Raw genomic sequence first — 15,981 nt, 5'->3', positions numbered from 1 at the left:
GAGGTGCAACATAACCCGGGGGCTGACTAAACATTCTCCTTTGGATCTTTGCATTGACGTCCATCACGTGGCTCACATCGAGGGCTTGAGCTGGACTAGTTTGTTGCTTGACCCCTTCTTCCCATGGTTCTGGATCATCTCTGGTGCTAGCACATTGTCCAACTTGCTGCATTGCTGCCATACGAGACTCTAACCCGGCTCGTCTGTTCTCCAGGAACTTGTGGGAGGCCCCCCTAAGCTCCGCCTCTATCCGCCGCCTCCTTGGAAGGGAATGGCTGTAACGAGCAGCCCAGGCTTCCAGCTCTCGGTAGCTACTGCTGTCTCTCTTGGAAGACTCCCTGTAACGAACAAGATTGGAGGGCTCCCACCTCCTTTGCCATCCTTCTCGCTCATGGTGTGCTCCCACCACCTGTCCAGCTGTTCTAGCATCACAAGATCCAAAGTCTCCCATGTTCTGCTGAGGATGATGACCCCAAATAAAAGGTTGTTGAGGAGAATTGGAAGGACACACCTGTGGCTCAGTCCAGGTGGTGCGATGCAGTAGCGTTCCTCCTGTTCTTGATCGAGGTAACGTCCAGTAGCTGGACTCTCTGAAATAATTCCGCTGCTCGTCACGACTATCCGGAGGATAATATGCTGCCTGATGTCTTTCATGATGGCTGTGTGGATTTAAAAAAAAAAAAGAGAGAAAAAATATAACCTAAGGTGAGCTTCCTTAATACTATTTTCTTTCACTGCCAGATTTGGAACTGCACCAAAATATTTTGTTTCTGGTTTTTACTGTATTTTCTTCTCTTCATACCTTTTTTATTTTTTTCCACAGCAGTATGACATTTGAAAATATTAAAAGGTTACTTAAAAACGACCTGCATAGATTTAATGGTGGCCACTTTTTGACCCTAAAAAAGTAAAATATTCTTATCTTTTAAGGTACTAAGAAAGATCACATGGTTGGCCTTCATTTAGCAAAGAAAACAACTAAAAATGAAAAACTTCTCAATGCATTAATAAAGCACGCAAGCAAATATCATCTACTTCTCCGGGAAAGTCTCTCTCCAAAAACAAAACAAAACAAAAAAAACACCACCCCAGGCAATATTACTTACTGTATGTAAATACTTACTTATGTGTATAATTTCTGCCAGGCATTGTATCATATCTGGTGTACTGGGGCAGTTGAGTCTTTGGCCATAAATCCATAATATGTTCACTTGATCTAAAATATAAAAGAAAATCTCATGCTTTTGTGGTATAGCAGTTAATATATTTTAGGTTCAGTTTATTAAAAAAAACAATCACACATACCTTCAGTCAATGATTATAATTTCCTCTCTGCTTGTGAAGTATGACATGAGAGGTCCAAATAGGACAACTTGTTTTAAAGAGGTGGGGGTGGTCAGTCTCCCTCCCACTCGACACACACACGCACACGCACAAGTGTGATGCCATCAGGTATTTCAAAACCGCTAAAATAGGCTCAATCTTTGTAAAACTAACATGTTATGTATTTCAATTGTTTAATTTGCCATTAAGCTGCTATATTCATATAAATAGTCTCCATAGTCTTCCATTACCTTTTCCTATTTACTAATGACTAAACGCCCTGCACAACGTGATCAAAGCTGCATGGAACTGTTGGGATCAATTGCTTTGTCGACTCGATTATAGCACAAGGCCAGCGGATGCCGTACCTCCCTTTTCTTCGGAACTCTCCAGCGTGACAAACAGGCTTTCCTTTGCTGAACAGAAAGTCAGTACATCAGCAGAGTGAGGGGGAGTGCGGATGAAGCATCAGGAGCAGACAGTGAGCCAGAGGCAGAACAATCTGTTGATGTCGACAGAATAGTTGGTGTGGAGGGAGTCATCATTGTTAGGGGTGGCGAATGTTTCAATTAAAACTACAATCAAACATAGAAAATACTAATGCATTTGTTTTCATCATTCATTTTATTCAATAGTCATCTCACAAGTAAATTGTACGTGTAAAAGAACACATCTTTGGTATATTAAGACTGTGATTTGAAATAATTAGGAATTCCGATTATGTAAACAATAATTTTGAAATTGTACTTGTCTTTAAGCAAAATTCAGTGTCAACTGTTTTTTTTTTTGTTGGAAATAAGATGAGAATGGTTGTGGTAAGATGTGCTGCATTACACCCTAGCAACACTAGCATCAACACGAGTTCCAAAAATGTTTCAGCATAATAATGACTTAATTGTGCTCCCCATAACTGATCAAGGTAATACATTGAAATGCCCATCCCTAATTTGAATATCAAATGATCACAATCTGACTGCTTTAACAATCAATAGGAAGTAGTTATATAACTACAATCAGTATCTCCATCATGAAGATTATTTTTATCGTTTCTCAAGAGAATTAAGTAAACATTAACAAGTCAACATGAAATGTAGAATATGCTTTGTTTAAAATTTAATCATAAATTCCAGCCATTCATTTTGCCCGATTTACTCTGGGGTGGAGTACTATCCAAACTGGTCGCCGGGCAATTGCAAGGCACATAAAAAGTGACAACCATTCACACTCACATTCACACCTAATTTAATCCAAAATGATCCAATTTTGGAATGTGGAAGAAAAGCAGAGTATCTGCAGGAAACGCACATAAACTTGACGAGAACATGCAAAATCCACACAGGAAAGTGCTGAGTAGAGATTCAAACCCAGACCCTTTCAACTGTGAGACAGATGTAGTACCGACTATAAAAAAAATTGTAAACTAACTTTTTAAAAATGATGATATAAAAGTGACAATGTGACATTTGTTTCTTATCCAAAATTGTTAAATCATACCCTTGGTAAAAATGTCGGTGCTCTTAACGGGCTTTTCTAAAAGATGCTCGATAAATATTAATGTTTAGATTGTCATAGCGGTGCACAAGTTGTACATTAAATCTTGTTGGCAGATGCTTTTTGAAAAAACTTGCCGTCTTGTGCTCTTTCCGCATTTTGGAGGAGAGGTAAACCACACCTTTTTGCTTGCACAGATGAGCCAGCGTGTCCACTAACAGTGGAAACAGTTTGGGGATGTAAACGATATCTGCGCCCAGCACCAGGTCCCAGTCTGAGGGGAACTTCGTGTGGTCCTCACCCCAGGACAGAGGGAGGACAGTGGGAGGGGCAGATGGCCAACCGCTGGATGGCATGTTGGCACAGACATTGGCCTCAAGCTGTGGAAGAGTCATGGGAAGGTCAGTGAGGGTCACATCTGCGCCTAGAAGTCAACAGAAATAATCATTTCTATTTTTGTGGATAAAACATTATGAAATAGAAATTGGATATTTACATTCATGCTTCAATGACCAAGGTTTCTTCTCTATCGCACATGTGTGTGTGTGTGTGTGTTTTTTAATGATCTGACGTGACGTCACAGGTGCGCTCAACTGAGGTAACGGTCTGCCACACTGTGAGTGTACCGCATCACATACCGAGGCGAGCAGCCACAATCCCAACAACACCAGTTCCCGATCCCAGTTCGATGACGCGTCTCCCACGCCACTCCACACTATGACCCTCAAAGTATCGACACAATTGTACTGCCTGCAAGTGTGCACACACGCACATACGCACGCAAGTGCAAAGTTAAAGATTGCATTTTTGCAAAGTCGACATGCGGTCATAAAAGTAATACTTACGGATTCCCACACTGGAGCAGCCACGCCGAGGTTTGCACCGAATAACTGTATGATGCTCAGCTCTTGTCCCATTAAGTTATAAACGCTGTCCTGAGAAAAGGTGTCAGTGAACAAACACTCGTCAGCGGGAAAAGGGTCATCGTCATTCATGCAACAACTCATCGTGCGTGCTTGATTGATGGAAAGAAAAAATGTTTCGGGTAAAAAAACAAACAAAAAAAAAAAAACATACAAGTTTAAAGTCCTGTCCAGTTTATTTCCTGGGTCAACTAGCATTAGCTATTTAGCTACCTCAGCTCGTCAATAAGCATTTCGGCGAACAGCGGAGGCTTGAACTTGATGGATGCCATCCGATTCTTCATAAGATGCGAATTGACACCTCGGTGTATTAAACACAATATTTGCAATGCATTCGTTAAAATTAACAGCTAGTTTTTGAATGGCCGGAAGACTTTTATTTTGAAGGGGTGATCATGTTTATGTTCCGGGCCAGACGGGGGTAAGTACAGACGCTGTCACCACGTGTACACTGTACACGTATTCAAATTTCCTCAGTGTACACTGTACACGTATTCAGTTTTCCTCAGTAAATTTATGACCGACAGTACATGCGATGGTCCTCGTTTAACGCGGAACTGTATGTAAGTCGAGCAGCTTAACAGGTGATAAATTAACGCACTGTCTTTAGATGGGTAGAAAGTTCAAACTTTAATTCAACCCCTTATAAATTGGGGCCAGACCAGAAATTCCATTCAAAAGTGACCCCCCAATTTTAACTTGCGCATTGATTGCTCCTATTGTTGTATAATTCCTTTTCATATCACTTAGTATCCTAACTTGTCTACACTGGGGTACAAATTCATAGTTGTCATAATTTAAAAAAACTTAACAGCACTCAAATCAAGCTACACCATCATCGCAGGTTTATTTTCTTTAGAAAAAAAAACTCCATACAAGTACCACTTGCACATTTTTTTCCACACACACATGTTCACATTGACAGAAATGGTTTAACATATATATATATTTAAAAATGCATTGAAAAGCTTCTACCATCACACACCAAGTGTGTCCTTCACACACTAAGAGACTCTCATATCAGAAGAACTCTGTGTGACATGTCGAATACTTGCTTGACAATGACAAGTGCTTTCAACACAAGGGGGTGGGAGAAACTGCAGTTCTGGCATTGCAGAATGTGACTTTTAGACTACCCTCCGAGGGTTGACAAAAAAATGGCGGCTTTGACAATGTTTAAGAGGGCCACCGATGATGGCGGCTAGTCACTAAGCAGCTCATTTACACTGTTGAGGACACAAGCTGAGAAGCAACTGGGGCGATGTGTTGTTCAAGGACACTTGTGACAGGGGTCACCCTGACCCAACAGTGGAGTACAGATTTGTCAAATAAAGCTCTTCATCATATCAGTCTTTATAGATAAACAGAGCAAGAACAAAAATAATACCAGACTAACATAATTCTGTCTCCATGGGTTGTCTGGGATGGATCACATTTTTTCAGAGTGGAGTGATGCACGTGAAAATTTAAGTTACTTGTTTTACCTAACATACAATATTTCCGCTCCTGTTGATCATTTGTAGTTTTAAAAAATAAATAATTCTTTTCATCATACAGATGACAGTAGTTTAACATGTGACACCTTCCTCTTGCTCAGGACTCAAGAATGTGCAAACTGCAGTTAATAAAAGATAGCACTTAATGCAGAGACCACGAAAAACAAAAAAGATTTCGATTCGGATGACAATGGCTGATCTGAAAATGACGGAATGGATCAGGCCAGCAGCGATACCTGCAACCACTTGATTCAACCAGAACATAAAAATGTTACGTGATCAAAATTTTAACCCCATTTTCACTTTGGAAAGTAAGCAGAAACCACTCTGCTGCACCAACGTATCACGCTTGTCCTGTGCCATAAATTGTTTTGACTTGACAGATACGCAAACATGGTGAAATATCAGCCTCGCGAGTCACAATCATACTTGCTTGTTTCTTGGATTTAAAAAAAAAACAGAAAAAAACCCATCTTGGTACAGCCCAAAGCACACCAGGAAACCGACATGAAATTTCATGATTCCTGCTTGGTGTGAAGGCCTGTCGACTTGGTTTTGAGCAGAGGTCCACAACAAACATTCACACAGAGAGCAAAAGGAATGTAAGATTAAAACTTGGTTGAAAAAAGAATAATAATTAGAACCATGACTATGACAAAGAGAATCAAAATGACCAGCATCTTCCTGTTTTTCTTCTGGTACTGCTCTGCCTGCAAACCAGAAAACATCAGATGCATTTCGTGTGTCAAAAGTACGTATCGGCAGTCGACTTGGCTTTTACCTTTTGTAACTGTTTCAAGCCTTCATCTGTTTTGACACCCGCTTGCTCTACATTGAAGTCGATTCTGTCCAGAACGGTGCCCTGGAGGAACAACAGCGGAAAATGTGACCACTCGAATTTGGAATTTAGGTGCTCTGATTAGGCTTCTTCTTTTGATGTCGTTACCTGCTCCACCACCATTCCGGCCAAATCCCGGAAAATCTCATTCAGATCAGAGATGGACTGAACAATCTGTCTGATTTCTCGCTCTCGCTCTTCTACCATGACTGTGTTCTGCTCAACCAGCATCAGCTGGTCATCTGTGAAGCCCTGAAACGTAACCGTTGGATGGGGGGGGGAAAACATTTGAATGGAACAATGTATGCAACTGAGAGTTGCTAGTTTTAAAGAATTCATATTTAGCATCGTTTTCTGTGAATGGTGGAGGGATTACACTGCTTCACTTTCTCTCATGAGTCACTAACGTTTGGACTAATGTTTGTTTTTCTGCTATTATTTATTTGCATGCAGTTCACCTGTGCAAATAATCCCCAGCCGACATGACGCCGGGCCATATGACATCACTTTAGTAAGCGATTCCACTTGAGTTACACACCTTGTCATACAGAGCTAGATCTTCGTCCTCTTCCATTAATGGTCCTGAGTCAAAAAAGTGCTTTGATCGCTCCTCGCGATTCTTCATACCTGCAAGAAAACTTCACATGTATTCAACATTCTTAAGCAAACAACTCAGCGACAGATCGAATAACAAATCGTACGTTTTAAGTAGCTGGACTGCGTGTGCCTGAAATTGAGGGACAGTTCCTGTAGACTCTGTGCCAGCGACGAGACCACGTTTCTCAGTAGCCGCTCCTCCTGCTCGGTGCAGTGGCCACAGCGAGACTGCAGGCCCGTTACGGCTCGCTGACATCGATGGAACATCTGTAGTACGAAAGGAACCGTGAGCATTTTAGGACAGAGTTGTGTTTCCCGGACACATATTTCACATCTCAAGGCACACGACCAGACAAAAATGGCACAAAAATAAGTTACAAAACTTGACTGCACTTTCTGCCATCATCAAGCAGAAGAGTGTTTAATAATTCTGGCCAAGCCGCATACCTGCGTGATCTCCTGTGTTGTGATTTCGATTGCATGCTCCTCTTCACTGCTGTCATCCAGCGTGGGCCGATTCATGTGCTTGTCGTGAAGCAAAGCCAGATCCTTCATCTTCTGGCGAACCCGTGAGATTTCATAGTGGATCTGAAAAATATTCAAAGGGGAGGCTTAAGCGCAGTCACACATGATGTGGATGAGTTCTGGAAATTTTTGATTACCTCGTCAATGCCCTCTATCCATTTGGGGGGCAACTTCCTGGTGAAGCCGACGGCTGCTTCGGGATCTAGGCTGATTCCCGACACCAACGCCATTCGATCGTCAGTCAACTTGAAAACAGAAAATTGCTCAATTTCTATAATACAGGCTCAATTGAGTACAACACTCAAAGTATCGGGGGGAATAATTGTAGCAGGAATAAAAACAATGGTACCTCATCAAGTTCCTAGATTGATTGGCAGATAGCAGCGAGGTTCCATCCAATAGAAGGTAGGAAGAAAATGGAGAGGACAGAAGCAGAACAGAAGTGAGCCCCAGAAATTCCAGTAATGACCACCAAGCAAGGCTTACCACAAAGAATTACTTTCTAAAAATATAAACACTGTCAACATTTCCCTCCCATTTACGATTACAAGCTAATATACAGTGGAAGTTTAACATTGGAGAATCCTAAAAAATATTTTGGGAAAAATAAGGCATATAGAACTACTATTTTTAAACAGGGAAACATTTACAACAGCCAAAGCAAACTACAAACACATACAGACAACAAAAGGAGCAGATTAAGCAGGCAACATGACATCAAAAATCAAGTTTAGATGGCCACAGTTTGTTTGCACGTACAGGACTATTGCAGAAAAATCAAGAATACATAAATAATGAAGCTTAAGAGCCTTGCTGTGGTCTACTGCTTTTTCAGTGCAGAAAGCACTTGGCTCATCATGTGAATGCTCATCACAAAAATAAATACACTTATCTCTTGGCCAGGAAAATCGTTGTTTGTAAACTAATATCATAATTATTATAAGTTATTATGAGGTGAAATACCGGGGCAACGACATAACAATAACAGGAATCTACCTAAATTACATGTACGAGACAACCATTCTACTCTAATTTGGCTAGCACAGTACAACTGGCTATAATAATGCAAACACACAAACACAGTAAATAAATGTCAAAAACAATGCAGACCACTCACCGCAGCATTGCTACGTGTACTCAGACGGGGGTCGTTTGTACTCACTTGCTCAGCCAATATCTGCCGGTTTTGGATCGCATTGTTCCGCAATAACAAGAAGGCATCTGTCAGACGCCGAGTGGCCATGACTAGATAGCTACGAGTTTTAAACACTGACTACTGAAAAGCGTGTGCGGCTCGGCTATGTTTAGCTATCTTTAGCTTTAGCCTTGCTCGTGAAAAACAATGAGGGGGAACTCGGGGTAAAACGCCAACAGGACAGTATAGCGTTGTAATGCGACCTATTTAGTTCCAATACATTACGCCATATTGAACAAACATGACCCCGAAAATAATCATTTATTGTCAAATTAGCGACGTCGGTCCTCTTGAAAATGATACCGGAAGACGTATACACCTGCGTCGTTCTTATTCTATTATATTAAACTGGCATTACAACTAAAACACAGCGCGACCTAGTGGGAGGAAAAATATCAACACTGTCATTTGAAAATAAAATAAAATAAAATAAAATAAAATAAAATAAAATAAAATAAAATAAAATAAAATAAAATAAAATAAAATAAAATAAAATAAAATAAAATAAAATAAAATAAAATAAAATAAAATAAAATAAAATAAAATAAAATAAAATAAAATAAAATAAAATCAAATCAAATCAAATCAAATCAAATCAAATCAAATCAAATCAAATCAAATCAAATCTTTACTTATTTTAAAATAATAATATATAAATAAGGCGTTACTTTCCAATTACGCTGTAGATTCTACAGATTCTAAACGTGATGTCACTTTGGATGAATTATATACGTACGTATATTATTGGTTGCACAAGTGACTCTCTCTAGTCTTTCTTTGTGGAGTTTGCATGTGCTTCCCTTGCTTGACAAGGTTTTCCTAGAGTGCTCCAATTTCCTACTACATGCATTCATAATTCAAGACTCCAAGTTGTCCATAGGTGTGAACGAGAGTGACTGGATGCTTGATCAGGTAAGAAGCTATCAATACCCAACAATTACTGTCAGTCCCCGTCTATGGTGTGAAAACACCTTTCATCAACGACAATGCTGTAATTGCATGTGGTGGTGATTGTTCAGGTTTGGAATTGGCTTTTCTCTCTTCAAATATTTAAATTGCCCTACTCTGTTATCAAACAAGCCTTTCACTTTTTACAGTAGCAAAATGCTGAGTCAACATTTCTTGTTTAAAGCAGCATTGGCAATTCTGTTTTGTATCGGTTTATTCCACCATTATTGTATAAGCAAATAATAAACCCTTATTGTAAAGTGGTACTCATTTTATTTTTGATTCATACGTTTGTCTATAAATGGAAAAGAAAATCAGTGCTTGCATTATCTTCATGAATTCCCAGTGAGAGGGTTGGCACTCACAGTCATCATGTGGTAACAGACTCCTCCTCCTGCTGCATGCTTAATCCCTGACACCCTTTAATACCAAGGCAGACTGGACAGTGGCCTGTTGCTGAGCAGAGTTCTGTGATCACAAAATCAAGCTGAGACAAGGTGAGCACCTTGGATGGGTTGAGCTTCATGGGTCTAAAACATGTGCGGAAGAGTCAACTTATTCTAATGTATTGTTTGTCCGTTCTCTTGCCTCTCATTTTAAATGTTACATTAATTCACATGATCCTGATGGACATTTGCCATGTATAATTTGAAGTTGTCTTTGTATCCTTTGGTGAAAACCACTTTCTCGATGCAAACGTTTCACTGGGTTCTTTTACAACTGAACCGAGAGGGGTGTGTTCAACTTACTACTTTTGTGTCTGGCTTCAGGAATGGAGGGGAACCAGTTTAAGGAGTCAGTTACTAAGCCCGGAAATTAAAACCTGTGAACAACATATGCATATGTGGTTCTTTGCAGGTGTAAAATTTCTTTGTCATGTCCATGTTTTTGTGTTGCTGTGTTTCCCTCAGATAAAACATGGCCTCCTCTGAGGATACAGGAAGTACTCTTACACCTGTGGATTTTATCCAGCTGCAAGAATACATGCAATGCAAGTGTCACTGTTTGAATATTTTAATAATCAGAAGTGATGTTAGACTGTTTTAAGATGTACACAATGAGTCAACCGAAATATTGGTATGAATATAAACATTAGCAGGGGTTGCGTGTTACTGAATTTTTTTTTTTCAAACTACGGATAGAATGGAAATTTTAGTAAAGCAATTTACTTTTTTTTACTTATGTTTTCGCAGACAGCAATTTGAAGGTGAAAGACGTTATCAAGGAGTTTCAAAGTGGAGGCCGGCTGGCCCAGCACAGCTCTGGAGAGGTTAGTTATACAGATCGGCTTTTCTTTCACAACGACATGTGCAGCCCCCTCAGTGTCATGATGTCTTTGTTTGATTTTTTGAGGTCAGAATGTGGATGCAGAAGGATTGAGCCTCTTCCTCAAGACTTATCTAGAAGTCGATGACTTTCCTGCAGATTTGTGCCACCGCCTTTTCCGTTATTTCCAAAATGTTGGGCAGAATGGCTCCACGAAAACAACCGAGGCCAAAGGTGAATAAATAGATGGTTGGTGCACTTTTCCCCATAATACTTCAATTCATTCCCAGTGGGACATTCAACGTAAGGATTCACATCATAGTTCCCATTTGAAAAAAAAAGCAATTCACTGAAGTAACAATTTCAACTCACCAAACATACATTTTCATTCAATTTAGTTGTCATTTATATTATTCCATAGCATTCAATGTCATTCCATATGCAATCACATAGTGTAGACAATTTCTTTGACTTGACATTCATGTTATGAATAATTTCTTGTGTTTCTGTCAGGCGGTGTGCTTCTCCGTGACATGTCCTGTTACTTCTCAGTGCTGGAGGAAGGGCAGCCACGGGAGAAGCTGGAATGTTGGTTACCTTCTAAATGTTTTGCTATGCATTTCTTTTCGTGAGAAATAATGTTTTTTTTGTGTGTGTGTGTGTGTGTGTGTTTTCAGTTACTTTTAAACTTTATGACAAAGATGCTAATGGACACTTGGATAGCGCTGTAAGTTTTTCTAATCACAATCTATGTGCTCTGTAAAACCAGTTCCAATGAATGGACTCTTTAAGAAAATTTTTTTTGTTCCTCCATTAGGAAGTGGATCGGATCATCACACAGATGATGCGAGCGGCTGATTACCTCGGCTGGGATGTGACTGAGCTCAGAACTGTAGGAGCACTCTTTTTGTTACGTAGGGCTAATTCGATGACTGGACACAGAGGTCACATTCCCTAAGCAAAAAATATTCACGGTTGAGTTTGCAAGCTGTCATACTGTATGTCGATGATACAAGGGCAAAACATTTCAGGGTACCACCCTAGTCAAAAGCCATTGACTCAAAACATTTTTTCCGAGTGTGTCTAGGTGCTCAAGGACATGATGACAGCAATTGATGTGGATGCCAACGGTACTGTCACACTGGAGGAATGGCTGAAGGGAGGCATGAACAATGTGCCTTTACTTGTTTTGCTTGGACTGAAGGTAAACCAAAACATGGCTCATTCCTGACCTTGCTACAATTCCCCTGTCTTTTTATTCCGCCTCCACAAAGCAGCAGCGCTTCCTTAAGTGTTTGCTTCCCCACCCATAGGTGCCGCAAAGGGATGGGCAGCATATTTGGAGAATGAAGAATTTTAACAAACCGGCCTACTGTTGTGTGTGTCAGAGCATGCTGCTTGGTCTCAGGAAGCAGGGACTCTGTTGCACCCGTAAGAGCACCAAGACTCTACAAGGGGTCGGTTTCGGGGATTCCCAAATTGGGACTCAAAATAGAATGCGAGACAAGTTTAGTTATTTCAGTTCTTTTGAGTCCCGGGGAAGAACCAAATTATTATTTTGAACTGAAAAAGTTGGGGGAAATCCTTCTAGTGAAAATATTGTGTGATTTTTATCTTTTTTCAATAATAGTTTTGATGTTCTCTACCCTCAGGTTGCAAGTATACTGCCCACAGTCATTGTTCCAACAAGAACGTTGAACCTTGTGCTCCTACTTTTGTCAAAAAAAAACAGGAACTGAGGGTGAGAAGCCTGAGAACTATTTTGTTCCTCGCATTTTGCTTTGAAATATCGTTTGCCACCCAAAAGTATTTTCATAATTGGCCACCCAAAATAAATATCCACATCACTATCACACATACGTACAAAGTTGAATGAAGATAAAGTCATCAACATTTTGCCTCAGGTGCCATCTCACGACTGGGTCAGATCCGACCGCAGCTCCAAGTGTCAAGTTTGCAAAAGGAAGATTAAAACTTTAGCTGGAAGACGTTGTGTGTGGTGCCAGCAAATGGTGAGAAAATATGACCGGATTATAAAGAATAACTGCAATATATTGACACGGCTGTGTTTTCTTTCAAGCGCCATGATGAGTGCGTCTATACCGGACTGTCCACCTGTAGCTGTGGGCCATTGAAAGATCATATCCTTCCACCATGGACCATCTATGCTCATTCTAAGGTAGAACGCCAAACTCTGCTACATTGTATTCCTGCATAGTTAAGTTCATTGTTTGTCTTGTGTTTCCTCAAGGAACAGGACACCGATCTGTTGAACGTGACTCTTGATGGGAACATCTTACAGGTTACGTGTCATCACCTTTTTTTCATACGTGTCCTGCACCTATCACTTAATGAAGGAATTAAAAAACTCTTGTATAAGAATGGCAAGACCATTTTGAAACATGTGTAAAGATTGAGAAATGTTTTTTTTTCCTCAGATTGGCCCGATTCCTGACATTCACCCACTACTGGTATTCGTAAACCCAAAAAGTGGCGGAAACCAGGGTGAAAGGTGAGTTCACGTCGGGTACATTCAGATGGTAGCAATTATTCCGACCATTTGATGGAATTCCCCTTTTCATATTATGCAGAGTGAACCAGACAAAACAGTTAGGAACACTTCCAAAATTGTGTTCATTTTATTATGTGTGGTTCCTCTACAGAGTTCTCTGTAAATTTCAGTACCTGCTGAATCCGCGTCAAGTGTACAACCTTTCAAATGGAGGTCCCACCCCTGGGTAACAAACACACTACCCTGTAACAATTGTGTGTACTTTTATCAACAATATGTTGTTGTTGTTTTTTTATTTCAGACTCCATTTCTTCCGCAATCTTCCCAACTACAGGATCTTGGCATGCGGAGGAGATGGCACAGCTGGGTGGATTTTGGATGCTATCGGTGCAGTAATATTTGCTTTGGAAGACGTTTCACATGTGTGATCATAAAGAATGCACGTTCTTGTGTTTTCAGACAAAGCTGACCTCCAGGTGAATCCGCAAGTAGCAATCCTGCCCTTGGGTACTGGCAATGACCTGGCTCGCTGTCTGCGCTGGGGTGGAGGTAAAAACGTCAAACTCAGGCAAACATTGAATCATATGCAATTTGACCTGTCATATTTCCCGCTTCTAAGGTTATGACGGGTCCGATCTGAGAGAGATTCTGAAGGATATTGAGTCAAGTGAGCTGATTCAAATGGACCGCTGGAGCATTCAGGTGACACCAGATGATCCTAAACAAGTGGGAGACTCCGTGCCCTACCAGATCATCAATAACTACTTCTCAGTAGGATCGGTGAGTCATACTCTGTAGTGTTGCAATATTTGAACTTGAGTTGTAAGCTGCTTTTTTTTTTTTGGTCTTCTCATTGAGCAGGATGCTTCTGTTGCTCATCGTTTCCACTCCATGAGAGAAAAATGCCCTCAGAAGTTCAACAGCAGGTGAGGATGATGGACTGAGTATTGGTTAAAAAAAAATATCCATGAAGTGGCAAGTTCCCGTGTCACCGTTTGCTATACTTAATATAACACTTTTCCTTCTAATGTTTAAAAGAATGAAAAACAAGCTTTGGTATTTGGAGTTTGCTACATCCGAGACCCTTCGTTCGTCTTGCAAGAACCTCACAGAGTGTCTCGCCATTGAGGTGAAAGTTTTTCTGACAGCCATGTGACCTTTTTAGATAGCACCATTCATTCATTCTTTGTTGAACAGTGCTGTGGTAAAAGTCTGGACCTGAGCACCACGTCGCTCTCGTGCATCGCTGTCCTCAACATACCCAGCATCTACGGAGGCTCCAACCTGTGGGGCGAGTCCAGTAATCCAGATGGTCCACCACGTGTGCAAAACGATGAAGTCATTACTGATCCAGAAGTTCTTAAGACAACAGTACAAGGTGGGTTTGTTTTACATTACCATTCTAAAACTGTTTCAAGAGACTTTTCAACTTGAAATCTCTACAGACATGACCGATAAACGTCTGGAGGTGGTAGGCTTGGAAGGGATGATAGAAATGGGTCAGATCTACACTGGATTGAAGAGCGCCGGGCACCGATTGGCACAGGCGTCCCAAATTACAATAAGGTGGTGTGCTTTTATCCTTAACACCTAAATAATTGCTTTAAACTAGAACAATTAATTAACCTTGCCACTCCTGCCTCGCTAAAATAGGACATTGCAAACCCTGCCCATGCAAATTGACGGAGAGCCGTGGTTGCAACCTCCTTGTACAGTAAGTCTATTTTTATAGTCACTCATAAATTCACTGAGATAGAATGTGCAAAGTATGAAGCTTTGTAATGTAATCATGTGTTTGTGCATTTATTCTAATAGTAGTGTGGTCAAATAAGATATTATCAAACTAAATTACAAACTCCAAATAAAATAATATCAAACTCCAGCAGTATAATAGAGGCCATCGCAAATAAACGGGTCAATAACTGTAAAAGAAGCATTCAAATCTGAAAATAAGTCATTGGTTAATTTCTTTTTAAAAATTGCATATATTTTATTAGCCACCAGGGTGCGACATACACCTCATTTCACATTTCCTCACACTCAAATAATACATTCCGATTCAGGGTAAAAAGAATCGCGCATTTACTTTAATTGATAAGAACATCAATAAACATTTAATATTTTTGACTGCTTTATCACACAAGTGAACAATACTTTTGGGATAAAAAGCATCCACCGTGTGCCGTTTATAGCCTAGTACATCATGTATCATTCCAAACAATTTACTTTTTGACTCAACGCAAGCCACCTGTTGTATTCCTTCATTCCAGATCCACATAACTCACAAGAACCAAGCTAACATGTTAATGGGTCCACCGGCCAAGCCATCCGGTTTCTTCCACTTCAAGTAGAAACTATTTTAGTTTCCACAGAGGGACCCTGGACGGCAGTATTCCATAAACAACGCAGATATAATGTGTTCTTTTTAGATCACATTTTATGTCTGCTTTCTTTCCCTGATTTTCTAAACTGTTGCAATTGTGTTAGTACTAGTAAGCAGTTTTAAACAATGCAACCATGGTTGAAATACATTTTCTCCACACCAGCACATAGAAAAAGTACATTTACATGTGGCTTTATGTTTAATTAGATATTTTATTGGGTTTTATAGCTTTCGAATGACATGCTTACTTGCACTTAATGTATTGTATAATTATATTTATTTATGTATTTTAATTGACAGAATGGGGGAAATTGTTAAATGACCTTAACTCAGTGGACCTTTTGGTGTGACCCTTACCCTGTGTTCTTGTCTCACATGTTTTGGTTTTCTTTTTCCAGCCAGGCAATATCTGAAAAGATTATAATGAAGTAAATATGTAGCTCTTGGTTTTAAACACTATATTTATACAAATGCTTGTGAATTA

The 15,981-nt window shown here is 40.1% G+C and overlaps 3 protein-coding genes across 7 annotated transcripts; 1 reads left to right on the top strand and 2 right to left on the bottom strand.

The window, feature by feature from the left end:
* Window positions 1-1,928: 1,928 nt before the first annotated feature.
* Window positions 1,929-4,130, bottom strand: LOC133162243 (EEF1A lysine methyltransferase 3-like). 2 transcript variants are annotated; one of them, XM_061291308.1, is made up of 4 exons: window positions 3,951-4,130; window positions 3,660-3,749; window positions 3,453-3,564; window positions 1,929-3,238 (listed from the first exon to the last, which is right to left on the bottom strand). In XM_061291308.1, the coding sequence occupies exons 2-4, from the start codon at window positions 3,729-3,731 to the stop codon at window positions 2,841-2,843; spliced, it is 582 nt and encodes a 193-aa protein (XP_061147292.1). In that variant the 5' UTR covers window positions 3,732-3,749; window positions 3,951-4,130; the 3' UTR covers window positions 1,929-2,840. The 2 variants fall into 2 exon arrangements, with proteins under 2 accessions (XP_061147292.1, XP_061147291.1); XM_061291307.1 differs by lacking the exon at window positions 3,951-4,130 and having other exon boundaries at window positions 3,660-3,932.
* A 429-nt stretch (window positions 4,131-4,559) lies between these two features.
* stx16 (syntaxin 16) lies at window positions 4,560-8,723 on the bottom strand. Of its 3 annotated transcripts, XM_061291835.1 has the most exons (9): window positions 8,311-8,723; window positions 7,543-7,554; window positions 7,331-7,438; window positions 7,116-7,256; window positions 6,773-6,935; window positions 6,610-6,698; window positions 6,180-6,323; window positions 6,015-6,095; window positions 4,560-5,943 (listed from the first exon to the last, which is right to left on the bottom strand). In XM_061291835.1, the coding sequence occupies exons 1-9, from the start codon at window positions 8,434-8,436 to the stop codon at window positions 5,842-5,844; spliced, it is 966 nt and encodes a 321-aa protein (XP_061147819.1). In that variant the 5' UTR covers window positions 8,437-8,723; the 3' UTR covers window positions 4,560-5,841. The 3 variants fall into 3 exon arrangements, with proteins under 3 accessions (XP_061147819.1, XP_061147820.1, XP_061147821.1); XM_061291836.1 differs by lacking the exon at window positions 7,543-7,554; XM_061291837.1 differs by lacking the exon at window positions 7,543-7,554 and having other exon boundaries at window positions 8,356-8,723.
* Window positions 8,724-9,700: 977 nt separating this feature from the next.
* dgkab (diacylglycerol kinase, alpha b) lies at window positions 9,701-15,968 on the top strand. 2 transcript variants are annotated; one of them, XM_061290424.1, is made up of 24 exons: window positions 9,701-9,833; window positions 10,248-10,327; window positions 10,530-10,606; window positions 10,695-10,836; window positions 11,116-11,190; window positions 11,280-11,329; window positions 11,420-11,494; window positions 11,690-11,806; window positions 11,916-12,033; window positions 12,255-12,343; window positions 12,507-12,614; window positions 12,683-12,781; window positions 12,854-12,904; window positions 13,041-13,114; window positions 13,266-13,340; window positions 13,416-13,501; window positions 13,574-13,663; window positions 13,734-13,894; window positions 13,976-14,040; window positions 14,153-14,243; window positions 14,312-14,492; window positions 14,560-14,680; window positions 14,768-14,828; window positions 15,385-15,968. In XM_061290424.1, the coding sequence occupies exons 2-24, from the start codon at window positions 10,255-10,257 to the stop codon at window positions 15,463-15,465; spliced, it is 2,160 nt and encodes a 719-aa protein (XP_061146408.1). In that variant the 5' UTR covers window positions 9,701-9,833; window positions 10,248-10,254; the 3' UTR covers window positions 15,466-15,968. The 2 variants fall into 2 exon arrangements, with proteins under 2 accessions (XP_061146408.1, XP_061146409.1); XM_061290425.1 differs by lacking the exons at window positions 9,701-9,833; window positions 10,248-10,327; window positions 10,530-10,606; ... (2 more) ...; window positions 11,280-11,329; window positions 11,916-12,033.
* The last annotated feature ends 13 nt before the right edge of the window (window positions 15,969-15,981 follow it).

This window comes from Syngnathus typhle, linkage group LG11 (assembly GCF_033458585.1).
Source record: "Syngnathus typhle isolate RoL2023-S1 ecotype Sweden linkage group LG11, RoL_Styp_1.0, whole genome shotgun sequence".
In the NCBI taxonomy this organism is placed as follows: domain Eukaryota; kingdom Metazoa; phylum Chordata; class Actinopteri; order Syngnathiformes; family Syngnathidae; genus Syngnathus; species Syngnathus typhle.
This window is presented reverse-complemented; position numbering and strand designations above follow the sequence as displayed.